This window comes from Xyrauchen texanus, chromosome 33, assembly GCF_025860055.1.
Source record: "Xyrauchen texanus isolate HMW12.3.18 chromosome 33, RBS_HiC_50CHRs, whole genome shotgun sequence".
Taxonomy (NCBI): Eukaryota; Metazoa; Chordata; class Actinopteri; order Cypriniformes; family Catostomidae; genus Xyrauchen; species Xyrauchen texanus.
The window spans coordinates 17,957,648-17,980,635 of record NC_068308.1 but is presented as its reverse complement, the minus strand read 5'-3'; the positions used below and the strand labels follow the sequence as shown (position 1 = coordinate 17,980,635).

The window sequence follows — 22,988 nt, the reverse complement described above, 5'->3', positions numbered from 1 at the left end:
TCCCGACAGTTGCATGGGACATGCTCAGGCAGCTTTTGCTACAAAAACACCAGACTTCACTGACCACAGAACAGACTGACACTATTCCAGTTGAGTCAGAAGACATGTGTTAACTAGAGCTCTATGGTACTACACTATGGAAGGTTTGGGAATTCTTACATCAGTTCAATAACTTGATGAGAAATACTGTATTTATGCATCAAAGAATCTGTTTTAGGCCATGAAAGAAAACAGAGCCAGAGCCAAAGCCATGGCCAAACAGTGAAAGAATAAGTGGTTTATGTTAGCCTTTGTCCAGTGATAAACGCTGATTTATCTTACTGAAAACCCATTTAACCTTGCATGCACTTGGGTCATTCCATCATCATTAAGCCCCGTACACACACGCAGTGACTTCCAGTGACAAAGCGACCTCATCTCATTCATTTTTAATGAGAGCTGGTGACTTCCAAGTAGGTATAGCTGCAGGCCAGAGACCTCCAAATGTGGGCAGAATTTTCAAAAGAGGCTAAAGTTACTCTAAAAGGGGGTTGCGCCAACTCCAAAAGAAGGGGCCCCACTTCCATTTACAGTTAACGTTAGGGGCTCCCTATATCTGTAATGGTGATTTGGAGTATACCGACCATTTTTGGAGCAATACCTGCAGCTTTAGGGCTACTCAACTTTGGAAAGGTCAGGGGGGCAAAGATGGATTCCTGTAACCTTGAGGGCCTCACTCTTAACTTTTATGTTTATATATAAATTGTATATATATATATATATATATATATATATATATATATAAGCTAACATTTTTATAGTAAGTATTTTTATACTCACCCTCGTGCCATCCCAGATGTTATGAACTTAAATTTTTCTGCTGAAGTCAAATTGTGATATTTTTTAGAAAAAATATCTCAGCTCTGTGGATGAGAGACAGATCAGTACACCAAAAGTCCTTGGCTTTTTTACTATTAATCTCCACTTTCATTTCCAGATGTGAAAGTGAAACTAAACAGGTGCCACGTGTGACTTACAGATGACAAAGTGAAAGTGGATATTTAAAGTAAAAAAGGACTTAAATATTGATCTGTTTCATACCCACACCTATCATATCACTTCTTAAGACGTGGATTTAACCACTGTCTTATAGATTACTTTTATGCTGCATTTATGTGCTTTTTGGAGCTTTAATGTTCTGGCCATCATTCACTTGCATTGTAAGGACAAACAAGAACTGTGATATTCTTCTAAAAATCTTCATTTGTGTTCTGGACAAGAAAGAAATTCATACACATCTGGGATGACATGAGGGTGAGTAAATGAGATAATTTTCATTTATGGGTCAACTAACACTTTTAGTAATTATTTTAAACATAGGAGTTGTAACAGTTCAATTTTCTGATATAGATAGATCAGTTGTCACTGAGATTGTCAACTAACAAACACCATGCGTGTTTGTCATCACATAGCCTTAACCAAAGATGTGTTCAAAAACAAGCGATATGTCCATGATTAGCAGCAAAAGTCCTTCAGTGACAATACAAATTTGTTCACCCCCTCAGCTTTTTGCGCCGAAATAGGTCACTAAAAAGTATTTGCGTGAGAAAAACTGCAGGAAAAACATATTTCCCCCCTTGTAATTACTGTTGTCATAACGAGTACATATCTCTGAGATACCATATATAAATATATATATACAGTGTTTATATATATATATATATATATATATATATTTGGACAGATTCGCACCGTGAAGTGAAAGTGCGAGCGCGGATGTTTGATTGACAAGAGTCAATCAGTGTTTGAATGCGCACACAGACTAACCGCCACTAACATAACATCAGCAATGCTCAAATAGTGTCATATAACATTTTAGGAGAGTTATAATGATGTAAAGAGAAAATAAAATAGATTTTACAGGTGTAATTTAAGTCTAATATCCATCCATCCATCCATCCATCGTCAACCGCTTATCCTGTGTACAGGGTCGCGGGGGGCTGGAGCCTATCCCAGCTAACATTGGGCGAAAGGCGGGGGACACCCTGGACAGGTCGCCAGTCCATCGCAGGGCCACACATATTAAGTCTAATATTTTATTTTTAATTCTATATTATATTTAATTCTACATATATACTCTGCACCCATCTACTGAGGTACTTCAAATTGGGAATTAACATTACTTGCATTTGAACATAATATTTACGGGCAAATTGGCATAATTATTATTTTTTTTGACATTTTCGTTGACACAAAGAATTGACGGTTGTAAGTGCACATGAAGGATACGCCTCAAGCTGCATTCACACTGCCAGCGACATCGCTCGAGACAGCGACACCATCCCATTCATTTTCAATGAGAGCACAGTGACTTCCAACGACACAACAAAGTTGAGACAATTTAACTTTATTCAAATGAAGAGCGACTTATGGGCAGCCAATACAAGAGAAGACGGTAGAGCTCACGTGGTCCTTCTCTCTCTCTCTCAGCTCCTGCAGTAATGGAAAGATCAGGTGACCCACCCTCTGCAGCAGCTCATCAAACTTGTCAAGCCTGAAGTACTGCTGGAACCGGACTTCATCCAGCCGCAGCTACTGCACCAGCCGGTGGTACTCACCGTGCTGACTCCGAGATTGAATGGTTTTGTGTCCCATGCAGACCGGTGTTTGCATTTTCGCCACAGATAAACAGCCGCTATGACAAAGAGCACGCCTTGTTTCTCATTCATCTTTGATATAAAGCATTTTATGTACCGATTCCATTCATATTTAGTCTTTTCCCTCCTAAATGTTTGTTCTTTGCGGCAAGAACACTGATTCGCTGTCAATAGCAATGGAATGGCATCCGTGAATGTCATTTATAAACGTTACTAGGCAACCAGTAGTGGAAACACCTACTAGCGACCTAACCGCCAGCCACTGGCAACCTGCAGCGACAAAGTCGCTGGCAGTATGAACGGAGCTTTAGAGATAATGGAGTCGAATGCATGCAAGACAGAGGAGAAGTTTCTGTGAGCGATTTCTCTGTTCTATATTATCCGTCTGTAATCACACACATGGATATAATAAAAAATGATGCATGGAAAATAAATTGAGTGAGTTTGATTCGTACACTAATAGTTTGTTAATCTTATTAATGTTATGATGTAGCGAGCACTGCTGTAGTTCATATAAAAACACTCCCCCCTGCAAAATGTGCCTTTTTAGGGACAAGAAAATGGATTCCTTGGTAAATTAGAATTAAATCATAGTTTTACTAGCAAATTGCCACATCTGTGATCATATTTTCAAAAGATATGGCCAGACGTGACGTGCAGTCCACCAATAACGTTAGAGCGACAGCAGTAGGAATGCCCAATAGAGACTTTACAGTACAGAGGCTAGCGGCATCAAGCCATAAAAGTCGCTGCATGTGTGTACAGGGCTTTAGTCTTATCAGCTCTACAGTTTGAGCAAGTGATTCTCAGTCGCTTTATGTGTATGCACTACTGTCAAGATCTGAAACACTTGAGCATATCTTATCATCGCAATGGTGATCTTCTAAGATAAGTTAAGTCAATGCTGCTTTGGGTGTGTTTAAAATGACTTACAGCTGACACACATCAGTTAGCTGAGAGGAAAATATTAAAGGCTGCCCCGATGAAGCCTTACTTGATGGATTTGATCCACTCTTCCTTCTCCTCTGGCGTGGGTGCTGATATTCTGTACACCACGTGATTCCCCTCCACCACCTTTCCATCTGCCTCTGTCTTGCATGCTTTAATTACCTGCCCCTTGTGTCTAGGGTTGTACAGCTCAAAGCAGTTCTGAAAGGTTAAAGCATGAAATGGTCTCCCTTACTTCTCAACTGGTGTTGCTTCATGACCCAGATTCAGTGGCAACACAACACAGTAACAAAATGGTTTATTGTAGAAAACGTAAATAAAATATGAAATCTATGATGGTTAAAAAAGATCAAATATGACTGTTAAGAAGGGAACTTGAATGTCGTATTTTAAGTTGGAAGAGGAACTCACTGGTTTCCTTGGTTCCTCTACCTCTCGTATGCTAAGATTCTCCAGTGGAATGATCCCCCTCGGCTCCTTGTCCTGTGAACACATGGAGGATGTTCCCTTAATCCTCATTTAAAGTTTGTTTATTTGTATTGTTATTAAAACAGTTCGTTCGGGGTCTTAATCTGCAAAATGTTTCCCTAAATATGATGTGGAGGATGGGGACTTATGGAAAAGCACAATTAGAAAAGACAGGGAACTGAGTCAGTGCACATTAAGCAACTTCTGTCTGTCTCTTGGTCTAAATCTGGCACACAAGCAAGGGAAAAAATGCACTATTTCCTTCCACTTTGCTGATGTGATGATGACAGAGAGGGGAGGTTATTGCCTTTCTGTTCTGTGAACTGGTCTAGCTTAAGACTGGCCACACGATCAGTTCTGAACCAGTTCTGAAGAATAATTTTCAATACAGGACACATTTGAGCAGTTCTACTTACTGTTGTGTATTCAAAGTAATAAAGACAATTATCCGTCAAAATGAACCACCTCCTCTTCCAGGTCTTCACTCTTCCTCCTACAAGTTTAAATACAAATAGTTGGGTAATAACTTAATAAATAAATAATTGAAAAGTTCTGCAATACATGGCTACATAATTACATTTACATACTGAATAAGTGTAGACTCTGTCTCAAAACATCTAACATTGCCAAGAGATTAACTGGACATTAAAGGATCACTGAACTCTTAAATACAGCTGAAGAACAATAAAAGCTTTAATGGCCTGACAACAACAACAGCATTATCTATGCAATCCTGATTAACATCCTAAAAGCTCATTAATTACTCTGATGTCAGAGTGAAAAAAAAATCTGCTGTATGAGTCATCATGTAATATAGGTACTGTGTGAGATAATTCTTAATGCCAGTGCTATTATATCCATCTAAAACGACAGACATAGACAGACAGACAGACAGACAGACAGATAGATAGGCAAACAGACATATATAGATAGACAGACAGACATAGACAGACAGACAGATAGATAAGCAAACAGACATATATAGATAGACAGACAGACAGAGACAGACAGACAGACAGACAGACAGATAGATAGATAGACAAACAGACATATATAGATAGACAGACAGACAGATGGATAGACAGACAGGTAGACGGACAGACAGACAGATGGACTGCAGAAAGACAGACAGAGACAGATGGACAGCAGAAATACAGGCACAGACAGACAGATAGATAGATAGACAGACAGACCTAGCTTTAGCAGCCATCCCTCTCTGTCTGGATTAAAGAATGTATGAGTAAGATCATTCCCGTCGTCTTCAGGAATTTTGAAAGGCTCATTCTTAATGCTCTCATATAAATTCTGTGGCAGGAAAAAAATAATATGTAAATGAGTGTTTTATCGTTACATAATTCGGCGCAGAGTATATTGTAAGAAACTTGCTCCACCACAGTAGATAGTAAGACTCACTCTGAGCAGCTCCTCAGGCAGGTCACCTCCGTCATTGATGCCCTGGTTCATTATGATAAACCTTTCCACTGTGGGCTTGTCTCTTACATTAGGGTTGTGTAGGCTGGTGTTGAGCATGATGACAGAGAACGAGAGAACGTAGCATGTGTCTGTCAACAGAGGAAGCACACATCAGTTGGTCAGCTCTGTAGGTCCGGAGGTTGCACAGAAAGTAAAGGGGTAATACACCCAAAAATGTGAATTCTGTTATTTGTTACTCACCCTTATGTTGTTCCAAACCTGAATTACTTTTTTCTTTCGTGGAACACAAAAGGAAATGTTAGGCATAATGGCAGCCACAGTTAACATTCACTTTCATTGTATGTAAATAAAGATTTAGTGAAAGTAAATGGTGACTGACAAAACATTTTTCTTTGTTATTCAGGTTTGGAAGGGTAAGTTAATGATAACAGAATTTTTTAACTATACCATTAAATGGTAAAGTTAAAATGTAGTAGTAAATTAAATAGAGCATGCATATGAAGAACATGCAACCCTTTTTCTCATTTTAATATTCTAAAATGATTAAAAGCATTAATATAATTCTGAATATGTATAGCAGTAATCCATGCTGAAAGAAAAATACTCTAGTTGAGAATATGAATGCTTAAGACATTATTTTTATGAAGATTGTTTTATGAATAAATAATAATTTCCCTATGCATCATTTTAGCACAGTGACTTTAGTCCATTTCTAGGGCACTGCATTTTATACCATCTCAACAGTTTATATGCCAATATCTGCATTATTTATTCCTGCAGTTAAAAACCTCTTCTCTCAGTAGACCACATTCTCTAGAGAGACTCAGAGTCTTTATTAATCTGTAATTCAAGCTCATCTCACAGAGAAGGAAGTGGACCTAATATGCAGACTATACAGTTTTAATTTCATGTGTGAGATGGCAAAGTATTTAGGGAATGAGGACTTTAAAAGTGATCATTTTTAAACGAAATTGCAAAAATAATGTCTGAACAAACAGATAGACCCGACCAAAACTAACACCACTGGTTTAGCCAAAGTTGCTGTTTTGAGCTGATCGGGATGCTCAAACAAATGGAGCAATGTTTTAATAGCACCACAGCGACACAGTGTTTACACTTATCAGGGAAATCAACCTAAGCTTACTTATAGTTGATTCTGCATATTAAGCTGGGAGAGGAGGACATATTTTAACATAAAAAAAATCACACAATCATATTTCGGAATTATAAGTATTATATAAATATAAGTATTACCTGTGGACTGAAAGACACCTTGGTTACATTGGCAATATCGAGCAGCAAAGGCCTCCATCATACGATCAATCTTCTGTGCTTCTCCCGGAAGTCTGAAACTCCACAAAAACTGCCTGACAGGGAGAGATGGCAATGACACTTCAAATTATAGTGGACATCTGATTGTCCTCTGTCTCAGGGAATTAAATGAAAGTGGAATCCAAAAATTCAGAGAATACATTTTTTTTTTTTCATTTATTACAAATGAAACTATAAATTTGACAATTTGCTTTGAAGAGATTATTTCATCATTTACTCTTGCCTTACCAGATGTGCATGACTTTCTTTCTTCTGCTGAACACGAACAAAGATTTTTAGAAGAATATCTCAGCTCTGTTTGTCCATACGATGCAAATGAATGGTGACCAAAACTTTGAAGCTCCAAAAGGCACGTAAAGGCAGCATAAAAGTAATCCATACAACTCAGATCAATCAAACAGATCAATATGTAAGACAATTTTTTTTAATAACTTCTCCTCCCTGCCCAAGAGGTGGTGATACACACTAATTCGAATCACCAAAATCAAAAGAAGCATGTGAAAGTGAAAGTGGAGATTTATATATTAAATTGATCTGTTCGTCACCCACACCCACAGCTATCATATCGCTTCTGAAGATATAGATTTAACCACTGGAGTTTTATGAATTATTTTATGCTGCCTTTATGTGCTTTTTGGACCTTCAAAGTTCTAGACACCATTCACTTGCATTGTATGGACCTACAAAGCTGAGCTATTATGTCCAGCAGAAGAAAAAAGTGAGAAAATAATGAAAGAATTTTCATTTTTGGGTGAACTATTCCTTTAATGACAGTATTTTGTGCAAAACTTGATGATCCATGTTATCCATGTTGTTCCAAAGAGCATTTTGTGTGCTCTAATGGAAGCAAGACAATCTGACAAATCAATCTTTTGTACAAATCATTTGTATATAAATTAAATGGATTAATGTCACAACTGACAATTGTTTATTTGATTAGTGACCTAGAAATAGTGCAGCATATTTCAAATATATCTAAATAATTTTTTCATAATGTTTCTTTGTTTAAAATGTTTATTTACAGGTTCAAATTAAATTTTGAATTCCAGAATTTTAATATGGACTCCACAGTATGAATGCTTCTCAAATGTTAATATAATAAGGACAATAGAGTGGCTTGCTTAAGTAATTGATTTACAAATACAATTATGACTGTGTATCATGGTGGAGGAAACAACTGTCTCACCTCAAAGCTTGCACCAGGTTTAGGTCAGCAAACTCATGAAGCTCCACAAAAGCCTGCAAAACCTTAAGGTTGAAGTCGTCCCTGAAAATGATGAGAGATGCAAGTACTAGTTTTATCATTTATAAACAAAACACTGGATTGTACTGTATATAACCCTGATAAACTCAGTTCGCTCGAGTTTCAGACCAGTTAAAAACAAAACAAGAACATTCATATAGGTTTATGTTTGTTTATTGAGCTTTAAAAATTGCCATTTGAACACATGCAAGGATCTTAAGCAGCAATTGAAACAAAGAGTTTTCTTTGTTCAAGTTTTATTGTGGTTCTCTCATCAGAACCACAATAATTACTGGTTCCAGCTCCACTCTTAATACAATTAGCAGTAATTGCTATGTATAGTTCTTGTACCACACATTCTAGTAGCAAAGGAAAAGGAGGAAACTTGTACAACTGATCTGCAGGCTAGCGCATAGTCAAGACAGCTATTCAACTATTATCAAATTGGACAGGATGCCTACGTAGACAAGTCTATTTTTACTATTTCACTGAATAATAAGCTTACTCTCTCCTTTTTTGCAGCAATCACAAATGTTGTTTAATCTTGAATGCTTTGTCCAGCTGCCTAGATGCAAGAAACATATTTCTCAGCCTCAGAATTGACATGAACAGTTGTAGTATTGGGTGGCTGTCACATGTTGGGATATGTGTTGGTAAGGGTGAGATAAGACACCTACAGTGCTGTGGAAAAGTATTTGCCCCATCCTGATTTCTTCTTTTTCACAGAACAGTATATGATGTCTGAGTGATGTGCTTAATATTGTTTTAGACCAATAACTTATGGTCATTTCCATCAGTTACAAATAGGGAAGTAATTTCCTGAGAGAACAGGGACTTCTTTTATTGAAAGGTCTTATCTAACAATACACATATCTTTCACAAAGACCAATCATGCTATGTGTAAAAGATGTGACTTACCTTTCTCCTAAATAATCTCCTATGACAGTTTTGTTTAAGCCTTCGCCTTTATAGAGGAACTGAGCGATGTCCTCAGGTGTGTATTGCAGAAGATTATTCTCCAAAAGAAACTGAATTCCCTGCAAGCATGTTTAAGAGGTTAACCCGTTGCCGCTTCAAGATGTTTGCTGAAGATCAAACTAATAGATGACACTGAACAACATTTAATCATAGCCTATGTGATATAGTGTTTGTCAGTGACTGGCAACTGGTAAGGTGAATAAAAGCATCATCATAGAAGATAGATACATAGAATTCACCTTTTTAGGATCCATATTGAATTTCTTTCTTCCAACAGCAATATGCTTGTTCCTCTGAACGGTTTTACTGTAATGTAACAATATAAAAACAGTGAAACAGAATAAAAAATAATTAAAAAAAAGAGTTCACCCAAAAATAAAAATGCTCTTATCATTTACTCACCCTCATGCCATCACACCACAGATGTGTGACTTTTTTCTTCAGCAGAACACAAATAGATTTTTTTTTAAATCAGCTCTGTAGATCCATACAAACCATATCAATTCTACCAAACATTTCCTTTTGTGTTCCATAGAAGAAAGAAAGTCATATTGGTTTGGAACAACATGAGGGTAACTTTTTTGGCAGAACTGTACCTTTAAAAGTACATTAATATTATCCTAGTCTTAAAATGAAAACAACTCTTTTCTTTAAAACTAAAAATGTAAACTCTAAAAATGAAAAGCTGCGACCACTGGGGCAAGAAATAAATGTAGGAATACTTACGTCTCTCTGACACACATTAAATTCTCAATCTCTGTCATTACTTCAGAGATCTCAAACTTTAACCGCTGCAAAAAAAATAAGAAATTGTTATAATTGTTATTACACTGGTTCTAAAGTTTCTAAAATTGATACAAATGTTTCTTATTAATCTCATAAATAAGATGCATTCTACTCTACATGAGATTCAGCCCCTCTAAGTGGAGTTTATGGAGTTCATGTTTAATTGTCAATCACGGAGATATTTATACGACTAAACAAAAATGTGAAGATTTCACTATCACTACATACCTCAATGTCATCTAGAAGTTCCTTTTTCCTCTGTCTGATGTTTGACAGTTCATCTCCCTCTTCAAGTGAAAGATCTTCAGACACTGTGGAGAGCAAATTGAGATTATGCTAAAATGACTCATTGGATCAAATCATTATTATTATCAGGTGGCAGGACACATAGAGTGCACATACTGTATACAGTGCATCTAGAAAGTATTCAGACCACTTAATTTTTTTCACATTTTGCTATATTGCAGCCTTATTCTAAAATGCTTTAAATAAAAAAAATTTTCACATCAATCTACACTCCATAATGACAAAGCAAAAAACAGATTTTTGATAACTTTGCAGATGTATTAAAAAGAAAGAACTGAAATATCACATTAACATAAGTATTCAGACCCTTAACTCAGTACTTAGTTGAAGCACCTTCGGCAGTGATTACAGCCTCAATCCTTTTTGGGTATGATGTGACAAGCTTTGCACACCTGGATTTGCCATTCTTATCGGCAGATCCTCTCAAGCTCTGTCAGGTTGTATGGAGGCCATTAGTGGACAGCCATTTTCAAGCCTCTCCAGAGATGTTCAATTGGGTTCAAGTCTGGGCTCTGGCTGGGCAACTCAAGGACATTCACAGAATTGACCCGTAGCCACTCTTGCATTGTCTTGGCTGTGTGCTTAGGGTCATTGTCCTTTTGGAAGGTGAACCTTCGGCCCAGTCTGTGGTCCTGATCGCTCTGAACCAGGTTTTCATTAAGGATATCTCTGTATTATAGTGGGATAACCCTGACCAGTCCCCCCAATTCCTGCCGCTGAAAAACACCCCTACAGCATGATGCTGCCACCACCATGCTGTACCGTTTTGATGGTATTGCGCAGGTGATGAGCGGTGCCTGGTTTCTTTCAGATATGATTCTTGGAATTGAGGCCACGCAGTTCAATCTTCGTTTCATCAGACCAGAGAATCTTGTTTCTCACAGTCTGAGAGTCCTTTAGGAGATTTTTATGTGTCTTGCACTGAGGAGAGGCTTCAGTCTGGCTGTTCTGCCATAAAGCCCAGATCGGTGGAGTGTTGCAGTGATGGTTGACATTGTGCAAGTTTCTCCCATCTCCACACATGATCTCTGGAGCTCATCCAGAGTGACCATCGGGTTCTTGTTCAACTCTCTTACCAAGGTCCTTTTTCCCCGACTGCTCAGTTTGACTGGGCTGCCAGCTCTAGAAAGAGTCCTGGTTGTTCCAAACTTCTTCCATTTAAGAATTATTGAGGCCACTGTAATCTTGGGAACCTTCAAATGCAGCCAATCTTTTTTTTTTTTTGTAGCCTTCCCCAAATCTGTGCATCGACACAATCCTTTCTTTGAGCTCTACAGGCATTTCATTTGATCTCATGGCTTGGTTTTGGCTCTGATATGCATTTTTAGCTGTGATACCTTCTATAGACAGGTGTGTGCCTTTCCAAATCATGTCCAATCAATTGAATTTGCACAGATGGACTCCAATCAAAGTGTAGAAACATCTCAAAGATGATCCAGAGAAATGGGATGCACTTGAGCTAAATTTCAAGTGTCAGAGCAAAGGGTCTGAATACTTCTGTTAATGTGATATTTCATTTTTTTTCTTTTTAATACATTTCATTTATTAAACTGATGGTGTGTCTGGGGCCGGGGAGTACGTCTCTCTCTCCCCGTCTGCTGCTGTCTCCTCTTCTAAAATATTCCCACCGCCAATCACTGGAACGTGAGACCAGCGTGGCACACAGGTGGAACTCATTTGCCAATTATCTTCTAAAAAATGTACCCTTTATATTGCGCATCATATCCTTCTTTCTGTGTGTTACATAATTAATTTGTGAAAGTTTAAGATTGCTTCAAATGCTTAATTAAGCCACAAGGACATTCTTTATTAGGCCCTACACTCCATAACTGATTGCTTAACTTTTGGATGGGGACTTGTGGCTCAATCCCTGTAAATTTGGACAAAATGAGCACATTATGTAATAACACCTCAGGCACAGCAGGATTAGACAAGAGACGGGGTAATAAGAGGGACACGGGGGAATTTCCTGTGGTTGTCTGGTTCTGCCTCATGACAATGGAGGGGAAGTTGAGAGTGAGTCCATGAATTAGGGTTCAACCTTAACAATAACATTATAGGGTTGCAGTCACCCAGAGCTTAGATATTCAGTGCATTTTCATTTTTTTTTATTCTTTTATAAAGGCCACACTAAATCTTAAAGAGGAACCATTTGTTTAATACACAACAGTGTCTGGATAAAGTCAAATGTGACTATTATAAAAGATAATGACTTGGGGTAAAAATTTTATATTATGTCTAAAATCCAGATACAGGGTTCCAGACCTTTTTGTAGTCTTCAAATCACAGAATTGCTCGATTTATATTGCTGTTTAGAAACAAGATAGAAAGCAGAAGACAGCTGATAACCCATTAATCTGAGGTTTAATAAACAGTATACAGTTGAGAAGATTGCATTCCTTTTGTCTCATAAATGTTCACACCACTTTCATAATTTATACAAATATAAGAGATACAATATTTTTTATTTAATACTGCTCTTCACAATCTACATTACAGATAATTACATAAAGTATAGTATACATAGTAGTTTGTTGTCTTCTTTTTTCTCTTTTGTCCAGGGGTGTTAACGTCTTTACTCACTGAGCTACTCAGGCCCCCAGTTTGTTGCCTTCTTGAGTATCAATGAATGTTTTCACCTTGTGTAACAGTTGTGAACAAGTCCCTCAATTGGCCTAGAAGCTTGATCTCATATATATATATATACACAGGTGAAACTCGAAAAATTAGAATATCGTGCAAAAGTTCATTAATTTCAGTAATTCAACTTAAAAGGTGAAACTAATATATTATATAGACTCATTACAAGCAAAGTAAGATATTTCAAGCCTTTATTTGATATAATTTTGATGATTATGGCTTACAGCTTATAAAAACCCCAAATTCAGAATCTCAGAAAATTAGAATATTGTGAAAAGGTTCAGTATTGTAGGCTCAAAGTGTCACACTCTAATCAGCTAAACACCTGCAAAGGGTTCCTGAGCCTTTAAATGGTCTCTCAGTCTGGTTCAGTTGAATTCACAATCATGGGAAAGACTGCTGACCTGACAGTTGTGCAGAAAACCATCATTGACACCCTCCACAAGGAGGGAAAGCCTCAAAAGGTAATTGCAAAAGAAGTTGGATGTTCTCAAAGTGCTGTATCAAAGCACATTAATAGAAAGTTAAGTGGAAGGGAAAAGTGTGGAAGAAAAAGGTGCACAAGCAGCAGGGATGACCGTAGCCTGGAGAGGATTGTCAGGAAAAGGCCATTCAAATGTGTGGGGAGCTTCACAAGGAGTGGACTGAGGCTGGAGTTACTGCATCAAGAGCCACCACACACAGACGGGTCCTGGACATGGGCTTCAAATGTCAAGCGTCTTACCTGGGCTAAAGAAAAAAAGAACTGGTCTGTTGCTCAGTGGTCCAAAGTCCTCTTTTCTGATGAGAGCAAATTTTGCATCTCATTTGGAAACCAAGGTCCCAGAGTCTGGAGGAAGAATGGAGAGGCACACAATCCAAGATGCTTGAAGTCCAGTGTGAAGTTTCCACAGTCTGTGTTGGTTTGGGGAGCCATGTCATCGGCTGGTGTTGGTCCACTGTGCTTTATTAAGTCCAGAGTCAATGCAGCCGTCTACGGGACATTTTAGAGCACTTCATGCTTCCTTCAGCAGACAAGCTTTATGGAGATGCTGACTTCATTTTCCAGCAGGACTTGGCACCTGCCCACACTGCCAAAAGTACCAAAACCTGGTTCAATGACCATGGTATTACTGTGCTTGATTGGCCAGCAAACTCGCCTGACCTGAACCCCATAGAGAATCTATGGGGCATTACTAAGAGAAAGATGAGAGACATGAGACCAAACAATGCAGAAGAGCTGAAGGCAGCTATTGAAGCATCTTGGTCTTCCATAACACCTCAGCAGTGCCACAGGCTGATAGCATCCATGCCACGCCGCATTGAGGCAGTAATTAATGCAAAGGGGCCCAAACCAAGTACTGAGTACATATGCATGATTATACTTTTCAGAGGGCCGACATTTCTGTATTTAAAATCCTTTTTTTTATTGATTTCATGTAATATTCTAATTTTCTGAGATTCTGAATTTGGGGTTTTCATAAGCTGTAAGCCATAATCATCAAAATTATATCAAATAAAGTCTTGAAATATCTTACTTTGCTTGTAATGAGTCTATATAATATATTAGTTTCACCTTTTAAGTTGAATTACTGAAATTAATGAACTTTTGCACGATATTCTAATTTTTCGAGTTTCACCTGTATATATATATATATATATTTGTGTGTGTGTGTGTGTGTGTATATAAACTCAGCGAAAAAATAAACTTCCTCTCACTTTCAACTGCTTTTATTTTCAGCAAATTTAACATGTGTAAACATTTGTATGAACATAAAAAGTTTCAACAACTAAGACATAAACTGAACAAGTTTGACAGACATGTGACTTACAGAAATGGAATGAAGTGTCCTTGAACAAAGGGGGAGGGGGGGCGGGTGTTCAAAATGAATTAACAGTCAGTATTTGGTGTGGCCACCAGCTGCTTTAAGTACTGCAGTGCATCTGCATGAGGTCTTCCCTGTAACACACAGCGTTGAGATTGCCTGCAATTACAACAAACTCAGTCCGATGATGCTGTGACACACCGCCCGAGACCATGACGGACCCTCCACCTCAAAATCGATTCCGCTCCAAAGTACAGGCCTCGGTGTAACATTCATTCCTTCAACGATAAATGCGAGTCTGACTATCACCCCTGGTGAGACAAAATCATGGCTTGTCAATGAAGAGCACTTTTTTCCAGTCCTGTCTGGTACTGAAAAGGTGGGTTTGTGCCCACAACAGGCCTATAAGCCCTCAGTCCAGCCTCTCTCAGCCTATTGCAGACAGTCTGAGTTCTAATGGAGGGATTGGGTGTTCCTGGTGTAACTCGGGCAGTTGTTGTTGCCATCCTGTACCTGTCCCTCAGGTGTGATATCCGGATGTACTGATCCTGTGCAGGTGTTGTTACATGTGGTCTAACACTGCAAGGACAATCAGCTGTCCTTCCTGTCTCCCTGTAGTGCTGTCACAGTCTTCTCACAATACGGACATTTCATTTTATTGCCCTGGCCAGATCTACGGTCCTCATGCCTCCATGCAGCATGCCTAATGCACATTCATGCAGATGAGCAGAGACCCTGGGCATCTTTCTTTTGGTGTTTTTCAGAGTCAGTAGAAAGGTCTCTTTAGTGTCCTAAGTTTTTGAGACCTAACTGAGACCATAATTGCCTACCGTCTCTAAGCTGTTAGTGTCTTAATGACAGTTCCACAGGTGCATGTTCATTAAATGTTTATGTGTGTGTGTGTGTGTGTGTATATATACTTTTTCTAGATTATTGTGCAGAGTGATCAGATGCATTTTAAATAATTGCAAAAACCTTCATTGGCCAAAACAATTTACTTTATCACAAAAAAACTAATTTCACAGTTTTTTGGCCCTGGCAAAAAATGATCAGCTAACATCATTTCACTAATCAAATCAGCAGCACCTGGGAAACTGTGAACGAGTTCTAGTCAGATGAAATCACTATCATACTGATTGGATTATAAGAGCAGACTGATTGCTATAAAAGGAGGGAAGAAGTGCTTCCAAACATTGTGCTCTTGTTAGCAATGGTTACGTGTAAACAAAGACTTGCAGCCATCATCGATTTAGCCTCACATGCAAAAAAATTGTTGCAAAGAATATTGCTCCTGAAAGAACCATTTAACGGATCATCAAGGACTTCAAGGAGAGAGGTTCAACTGCAGTGAAGAAGGCTTCAGGATGTCCCAGTTTGTCCAGCAAGAGCCAGGGCCTTGTATCCTCCTGAGGAGTCAGCTATGGAATAGTGTCACCAAAAGTGCAGAGCTTGCGCAATATTGGCAGCAGGTTGGTGTGAGTGCATCTGCATGCACAGTGAGGCGAAGACTTTTGGACAATGGCCTGGTGTCAAGAAGGGCAGCAAAGAAGTCACTTCTCTCCAAGAAATACATCAAGGACAGACTGAAATTCTGCAGGAAGTACAAGGATTGGACAGCAGAAAACTGGTGCAAAGATATACTGTTGGCAAAGACACAGAGTCCTGTGTCATGCCAACAGTGAAGCATCCTGTGACCATCTATGTGTAGGGTTGCTTTTCATCCAAGGGAGTGGGCTCTCTCACAATTCTGCCCAAAAACACAAAGAATGGCATCAAAATATCCTGCAAGAGCAACTTCTCCCAATGATCCAGGAGCAATCTGGTGATGATCCGTGCATTTTCCAGCATGATGGAGCACCATATCACAAGGCAAGAGTGATAATGAAGTGGCTCGATATCATTACATTGAAATTTTGGATCCGTGGCCAGGCAACTCCCCGGATCATAATCCCATAGAGAACCTGTGGTCAATCCGTAAAAGGCGAGTGGACAAGCAGAAGCCCACTAATTGTGATCAACTCCGAGCACTTATAAGGCAAGAATGGATCGGCATCAGTCAGGATTTGGCCCAGAAGCTGATATCCAGCATGCCAGAGCGAATTGCAGAGGTTATGAAGAACAAAGGTCAACACTGTAAATATTGACTCTTTGCATAAATTGAGTGTTTTTGCCAATAAAAGCCTTTAAAACGTATTAAATGCTTATCATTGTTTTCCAGTATATCATAGAAACATGTAAAAAAAATATCTACAAATACTGAAGCAGCAAACTTTACAAAAACAAAATGTATGTCACTGCCAATACTTTTGGCCATGGCTGTATATATACTGTATATATATATATATTATTTTTTTACAATAGTGCCTTATTCTGAATGCACACAACCCGACTGTTGCCATTGGTGACTAGGTTTTAAATTATAGTTGCAATAAATAATTTTTGGTCATATTTGCAACCATTTTAGTCACAGTCTGGACTGGAGCCCTGCAGATATGAACTTCTGTGCCACTAACTTGTCCGTAAGGAGATGGCAAAGATCAATACAACAGAAGCAAAGTCCCTTTTCGTGAAATTAGCTAAGGTAAGCTATGTTTTTTGAAGAATGAAAAGTAGATAGCCATAAGAACATATACTAGACTACAGTGTTGTCAAAAATACCAGTACTCCGGTACCAAGTCGGTACTGAAACAAAAAAGTTTTTACAATACCAGAATTTCTGAAGGTACCGGAGTACCGAGTCTACCCGGTACCCAATCAGAGTCGGGAACTTTTGAACTCTCACAACAAGCAAAAGATGACAACAAGCAAAGCTGCTGCGGAGTCTCCACTTGGAAAAAGTGGAAAAAGCTAGGTTTGGAAATTCTTTGAATTTGAGGCTTATGAAAAGGGAAACATCATAGATCAGCAAAATCCTATTTGTAAACGGTGCTTTCACAATTTTCTGACGAAAGGAGGAAACACATCAAACTTAATAAAGCACCTGAAAGACAGACACCCGGATTAATTCAAGCAACCAAAGCAGGTTAGTTTAAAAGCATATTATCATTTTTAGGGCTGAAATGATTAGTCGACATTATTGACAACGTCGAAAAGAAAAAAATTACGAGAAAAGTTTGATCTCATTTAACGTAAAATGAAATCATATTAAACTGTAATGACGCGCGAGAGCAGCACTGCAGTTCACGCCTGACGGAGGAGAGGAATAATTACACAGATCAGTCCAGATGCACTCTAATCTTTCACAGCTTCATTTTATGTAGATCCAAAAGTATTAGGGAATTATAAAAAAAAAATAATAACAAATTCAGAAGCAGTCTCGTTGTGGAATAACCGGAGCCGGAGCTCTTTAAAGGAAACATCCCGGCGTTACAAATGCAGTTATATTTAATGTGTTATAGCTTTATTAAAGTTCAAATAATACAGAAGCGGTTCATGTTAATAACTTTAAACTCAGAAACTGGCATTTCTCTGTGTGGTAAGTCCCTCTTCTATGAGTTGCGTGAATGTCCCGATCTAAGGGGGAGATTGAAACTGCACCCATCTGAGAGAGACTCTGCCTCTGGGACGCTCATCCCTTGAGCGCAGACGCTTAATGCAGCTAGATTAGAACGAGATTGCTCGCAACTTATTTAATCATATTATATGTCACTGTGCATTTCTTATCGTGAAGAAAAATGGCAATATGCAGCTTTATTAATACGAGAGCACTTTGCACATTAGTTTGGAAATAGTTTTTTATTCATTCTATTGTATGCTTGTTTATTTAGTTTTAGTACTTGGTAAAAACAAAGTAAAAGTTGCAAAAGTTGAAGCAAATCTTTATATAAGTGTTCAAAAATACTTTAAGTATACATTGTACAATTGTTATAATTCAAAAATAATATATTTAAATTAAAGTGTTGCTCAATGGCATATTTCTGTTCTTAGTTCTGCTGCTAATGTTTTGTAGACTTTGTTATTAAAAGAGTGTTGTTTAGTAACCTGTTTTTGTTTTGGTACCGAAAATGGTATCGAGTACCGTGAAATTTCAATGGTATCGGTACCGACTACTGAAATTTTGGTACCGTGACGACACTACTAGACTACAGGGCAAATAAAGCCAACGTGACTCACTGTGAAGTCCAACGAGATATCATTAGTTTTTGTAGGTATTCATGTGTAAACTGTGGTTCTAGCACACAAACAGTTTTGAGCATTTGGGTAGAAACTTAAATGTACAATGTCAAATCCATTTACTTATGAATGAACTTTCAAAAAAGACTGATCAGATGGTGAATTCAGCGATGGGAGGTCGAAAGTTCTGGTCTGTGTTTACCGAAATTCCACTACCCCCAGTGGCTGAAGCTGGAAGTTTTGCTAAGGTGAAATGTCCACAGGGTGGCTCCAAAGCAAGTTGAATTTTTAGTTATTATATAGTCAACATGGATGTATATTTTATTAATTATACTTCCTAACCCAAACCCCAACCCTAAACATCAATAAGGTACAAATATTAAGTTGGCAAGAAATCTAACTTGACCCTATTTATTTTATTAATGCATGTTACTGGTCTTATTATGAATGATTCATCAATGCATACTTGCTATTTTATAAATATATATATATTTTTAATTAAACATTTTGATCTCGTAATCTTTCATTAAAATGTCATAACTTGTCATGACTCTTCTCTGCTGACGTATGCTAGGGTAAGTTAGTTTTAACCCCGCCCCTTCAAGAGTAATGTACACAAACCTGCCATCAAAGTAGCTAATGCAGAGATGAAAAGGTGTATTTTCAGTTGCTTTCCTACAAAATTCCCGTTCCTTACAGAAACTTCCTTGGTTATGGGCCAGCTGGCTTGAATGTACATTTCGAAGGAGGAGGAATAACGGCAAATTCGCAGATGTGTTTGAAATATTTCATGCCTGAATTCCTGAGGTGATCACTTCTGAATACAACGTGACTCGGATGCCTCTGGAGTTTATTCATATTTTTGAATGTAGATATCTTGGGATGTACTGCACGTGTTAGTGTTTTTCCCCTTTAAATTTAGTGAACCATGATTCAAAACATTGAAACATTGTTTCTCAACAGTTGTAGCCTCGTCGTAAGCAAAGACCACAATGTGCTTGTGTGTTTTTGTTGTCAGTTAGATCATGTGTGTCTTAAGATGCTCAATTGTCCCGGTAACAGCTCTGGCTCGAGCAGCATGGTGGAAAGGGGTGTGCGTTTGTGTCGACTGTAAACTCGCATTCAGATCTGTCTCCATTTAGGTATTCAGTGCTCACTTTCACAATCCAATAAACAGCCGATGGAAAAAATCAAGTCCCCACCCTTTTGATAAGCCTTTTCACTCAGAAATACATCACATTACGAAGTAAAGTTGGTCTCAACTTCCGTTTCATACCGACTTTAATTTTAGAGCAAAAATGCAACCTCCAAATCACTCTCATCATTGTTTATATGAATGTGATTAATTCCTGGTTTCCACAGGACCTGAACCCATGTCTTGGAGACAATGCAAGTTGACACTATGTAGGACTAGTTCTTTCAATTAGTCAGATTCCCACTGACTTTGGGAAATGTTTAATGTTACTTGAATTGGAGATATAGTAGTGTTATATCTAATTTCTATCTTTATACTGTGGTAGGGTTTGTTTGAAAATTTTTAATAAAGCAATATATTGTTGCATACTCTTTTCTTTTCTAAGATGGAAATAAATATATTTTCGCAATAAAATTATTATATAGTGTCAAATTACAGCACTTTCAAAATATGTGATTAATCGTGATTTAAAAAATTCAACTGACAACACTGATTTGAATTAATGCAAACATTTCTGTTGGGGATGTTGCTTGTCAGTAATTTTGATTTCAGGATACATTAACATTTGGGATCATTTAAATGCTGTCAATTTGTTTATAATGCAGTTTTTATCTAAACCTACAGAAATGTATGTTTACTCTTTTCGTACAAATGCCCACTAATATGAAAGAGATCACCCTGGAGAATCAGTTTGTCTTCATTAAAAAACATAGCATTATCAGAGATATATTCAATACAGGAAACAATTATTTACCAAGGTTTAGCTCAAATCTAATGTTGTAGCAATAGGCCTACTACTAGGACTGAAATCTCCCATTTAAGAAAAATAGAAAATGAGAGACTAAAACATCCATGACTAGTGATGACTTCACCACTTTGGACCTTGCCTATTAGGGAAAGCGGGAATGTGGAGACACAGTATCCAAACTATCAATTGGAAAGCTTCATTCCATCAGCATGCTTGGAAACAATTAGATCTGCTTATGAAAGAGAAAACACTGCTGACTCTAAATTCAGGATGGCCTAAATCAGACATGCAGAATGTGGAAAAGGATGTTGAAGATATGGGATGTGAACGTGCATATTATGGCCTTGCAACAAGCTGTGCATCCTGCTCCCTAACACCCTCTTTAATCTACGCTCTGGCCTCAATCCCTCTAACTTTATCTCATCCCTATTCTCAATAGCAGCACAAGCTGCCAGCTGCTTTAAATCCTCAGGCTTTCCCACTGATATTAACCATATACAACCCAAGGACCACAGCACAGGAAGTGTGCAGCCCACATAACCATTTAAAACAAAATAAAATGGCATAAGACATCTGTGGAGGTTAAATATTGTTTCGTTGTGCATTTTCAATGCTGAGCTAATGCATCTGTCAATCATAATGATCCACGCAAGGATACTTTGGGAGCAAATATTTTATGCTAAAGAGATTATATATATAGAACTAAGCTAAAGAGACGATATATATTTTATTGGTGAAAGTCCTCCTGGAGTTTTTTATGTGGCTCAACCCTTCTTTTCAAGGGTGGATACACTACATTTTACAAAATAATGATATACACCACCATATCTCGTAAACCAGTGAAAAAGATAAAGATTTTATGAAACAAATATTTATGAGATATGTGTTAAACTATCTTTAGGTCATGGTTTATTTTTCAATTATTATTGTGTTTATATTTACAATTTTGGGGGCCTGGGTAGCTCAGAGAGTACTGACACTGACTACCACCCCTGGAGTCACAAGTTCATATCCAGGGTGTGCTGAGTGACTCCCGCCAGGTCTCCTGAGCAACCAAAGTGTCCCGGTTGCTAGGGAGGTTAGAGTAACTTGGGGTAACCTCCTCATAGTCGCAATAGTGGTTCTCGCTCTCAATGGGATAGTGGAGAGTAGCATGAGCCTCAATATGCGGAGTCTCTGCAGTGTCATGCCCAACGAGCCATGTTATAAGATGCACGGATTGACTGTGCCAGAAGCGGAGGCAACTGAGACTTGTCCTCCACCACCTGGATTGAGGTGAGTAACCGCACCACCACCACGAGGATCTACTAAGTAGTTGAAATTGGGCATTCCAAATTGGGAAAAAAGGGTATAAAAAATAATAATATATTTAAAATTGTATTTCTGATCTAATTTATATTAATATTTTTCCAGCTGTTGTCGTAGAGTGATTTTTAAGTCACTGTAAAAGGGGCCGGTGGAAGAAGTTAAATAGAATTAAATTGAGTAAAATGTATAGATTTGGTATGATTTTTTTGAACAATTCGTTATTTTGATTATATTTTCATTTCATTTTAAGTGTAATACAATCATTGTTAATACTAGCCATGATTGGTGTGCCAGCAGATGAAAATGATAAATAATACTTACATTCTATTTCATTTAACGGAGCGTAAATCCAAATCCTGACGAGAACCACATTTTCCATGCGTATAAAAGGAGTGTGTCACTGTCATAGAAATATGACAGACATTCAACAATGATGCACAAAAGAATGTAAGTCCATATTTCTATTCTTCTAATTCATTGCATATAGTCCATTTACACTGCCAACTTGTACCACTACCATAAATGTGCTGTCTTTATTTATATTATTGGTGCTTGACAAGGAATGGACTAATGTGGTGAGCAGGGCGGAGACGTGCAGCGTCTGGGCAGAGTGAGGCCGGGAAGATAAATGGCGAATTAGTTCCACCTGTGTGACACACCGGTCTCACGTTCCAGTGAGGGGCGGTGGGAGTATTTGAGGAGTGGTGACAGCAGCAGACAGGGAGAGAGAGATGCATGAGCGATGTCTTTGTGTGTGACGTTGTCTTGAACATGCCTGCTGAAAAGCAGCAATTGCAGTGAATCTTTCGTCTGAAAAGCCTTATTGTGCGATGCTGAAATGTGCAACAATAAATGCCTACGTGTTTTGTCAAGATAGTCCCAGCTTCCTCCTTTATTCGAATTGTTGCTCTGGTGCCGAAACCTGGGAAGGAGGAAGGATGCGCCATCAAGGAGTCCTCGCTGCTGACTGAGGATTGCGACGCAGAGGGAGTGCTCATCTGGTGGCACTGGAGCACTGTGTCAACTGGCAACCGAAAGGGACGGCTGA

The 22,988-nt window shown here is 38.3% G+C and overlaps 1 protein-coding gene across 2 annotated transcripts in view; it reads right to left on the bottom strand.

The window, feature by feature from the left end:
• The window catches only part of LOC127627211 (cytohesin-3-like), a 33,996-nt gene that overhangs the window by 5,018 nt on the left and 5,990 nt on the right, over window positions 1-22,988 (bottom strand). The window contains exons 2-12 of one of the 2 annotated variants that reach the window (XM_052103502.1): window positions 10,054-10,136; window positions 9,766-9,830; window positions 9,279-9,345; window positions 8,980-9,098; window positions 8,005-8,085; window positions 6,741-6,853; window positions 5,466-5,614; window positions 5,246-5,357; window positions 4,469-4,545; window positions 3,996-4,067; window positions 3,631-3,785 (exon numbers count right to left, since the gene is read on the bottom strand). In XM_052103502.1, the coding sequence (XP_051959462.1) occupies window positions 3,631-3,785; window positions 3,996-4,067; window positions 4,469-4,545; window positions 5,246-5,357; window positions 5,466-5,614; window positions 6,741-6,853; window positions 8,005-8,085; window positions 8,980-9,098; window positions 9,279-9,345; window positions 9,766-9,830; window positions 10,054-10,136 (1,093 nt within the window). The remainder of the gene's footprint in view (window positions 1-3,630; window positions 3,786-3,995; window positions 4,068-4,468; window positions 4,546-5,245; window positions 5,358-5,465; window positions 5,615-6,740; window positions 6,854-8,004; window positions 8,086-8,979; window positions 9,099-9,278; window positions 9,346-9,765; window positions 9,831-10,053; window positions 10,137-22,988) is intronic. The other variant, XM_052103503.1, reaches the window with a different exon arrangement.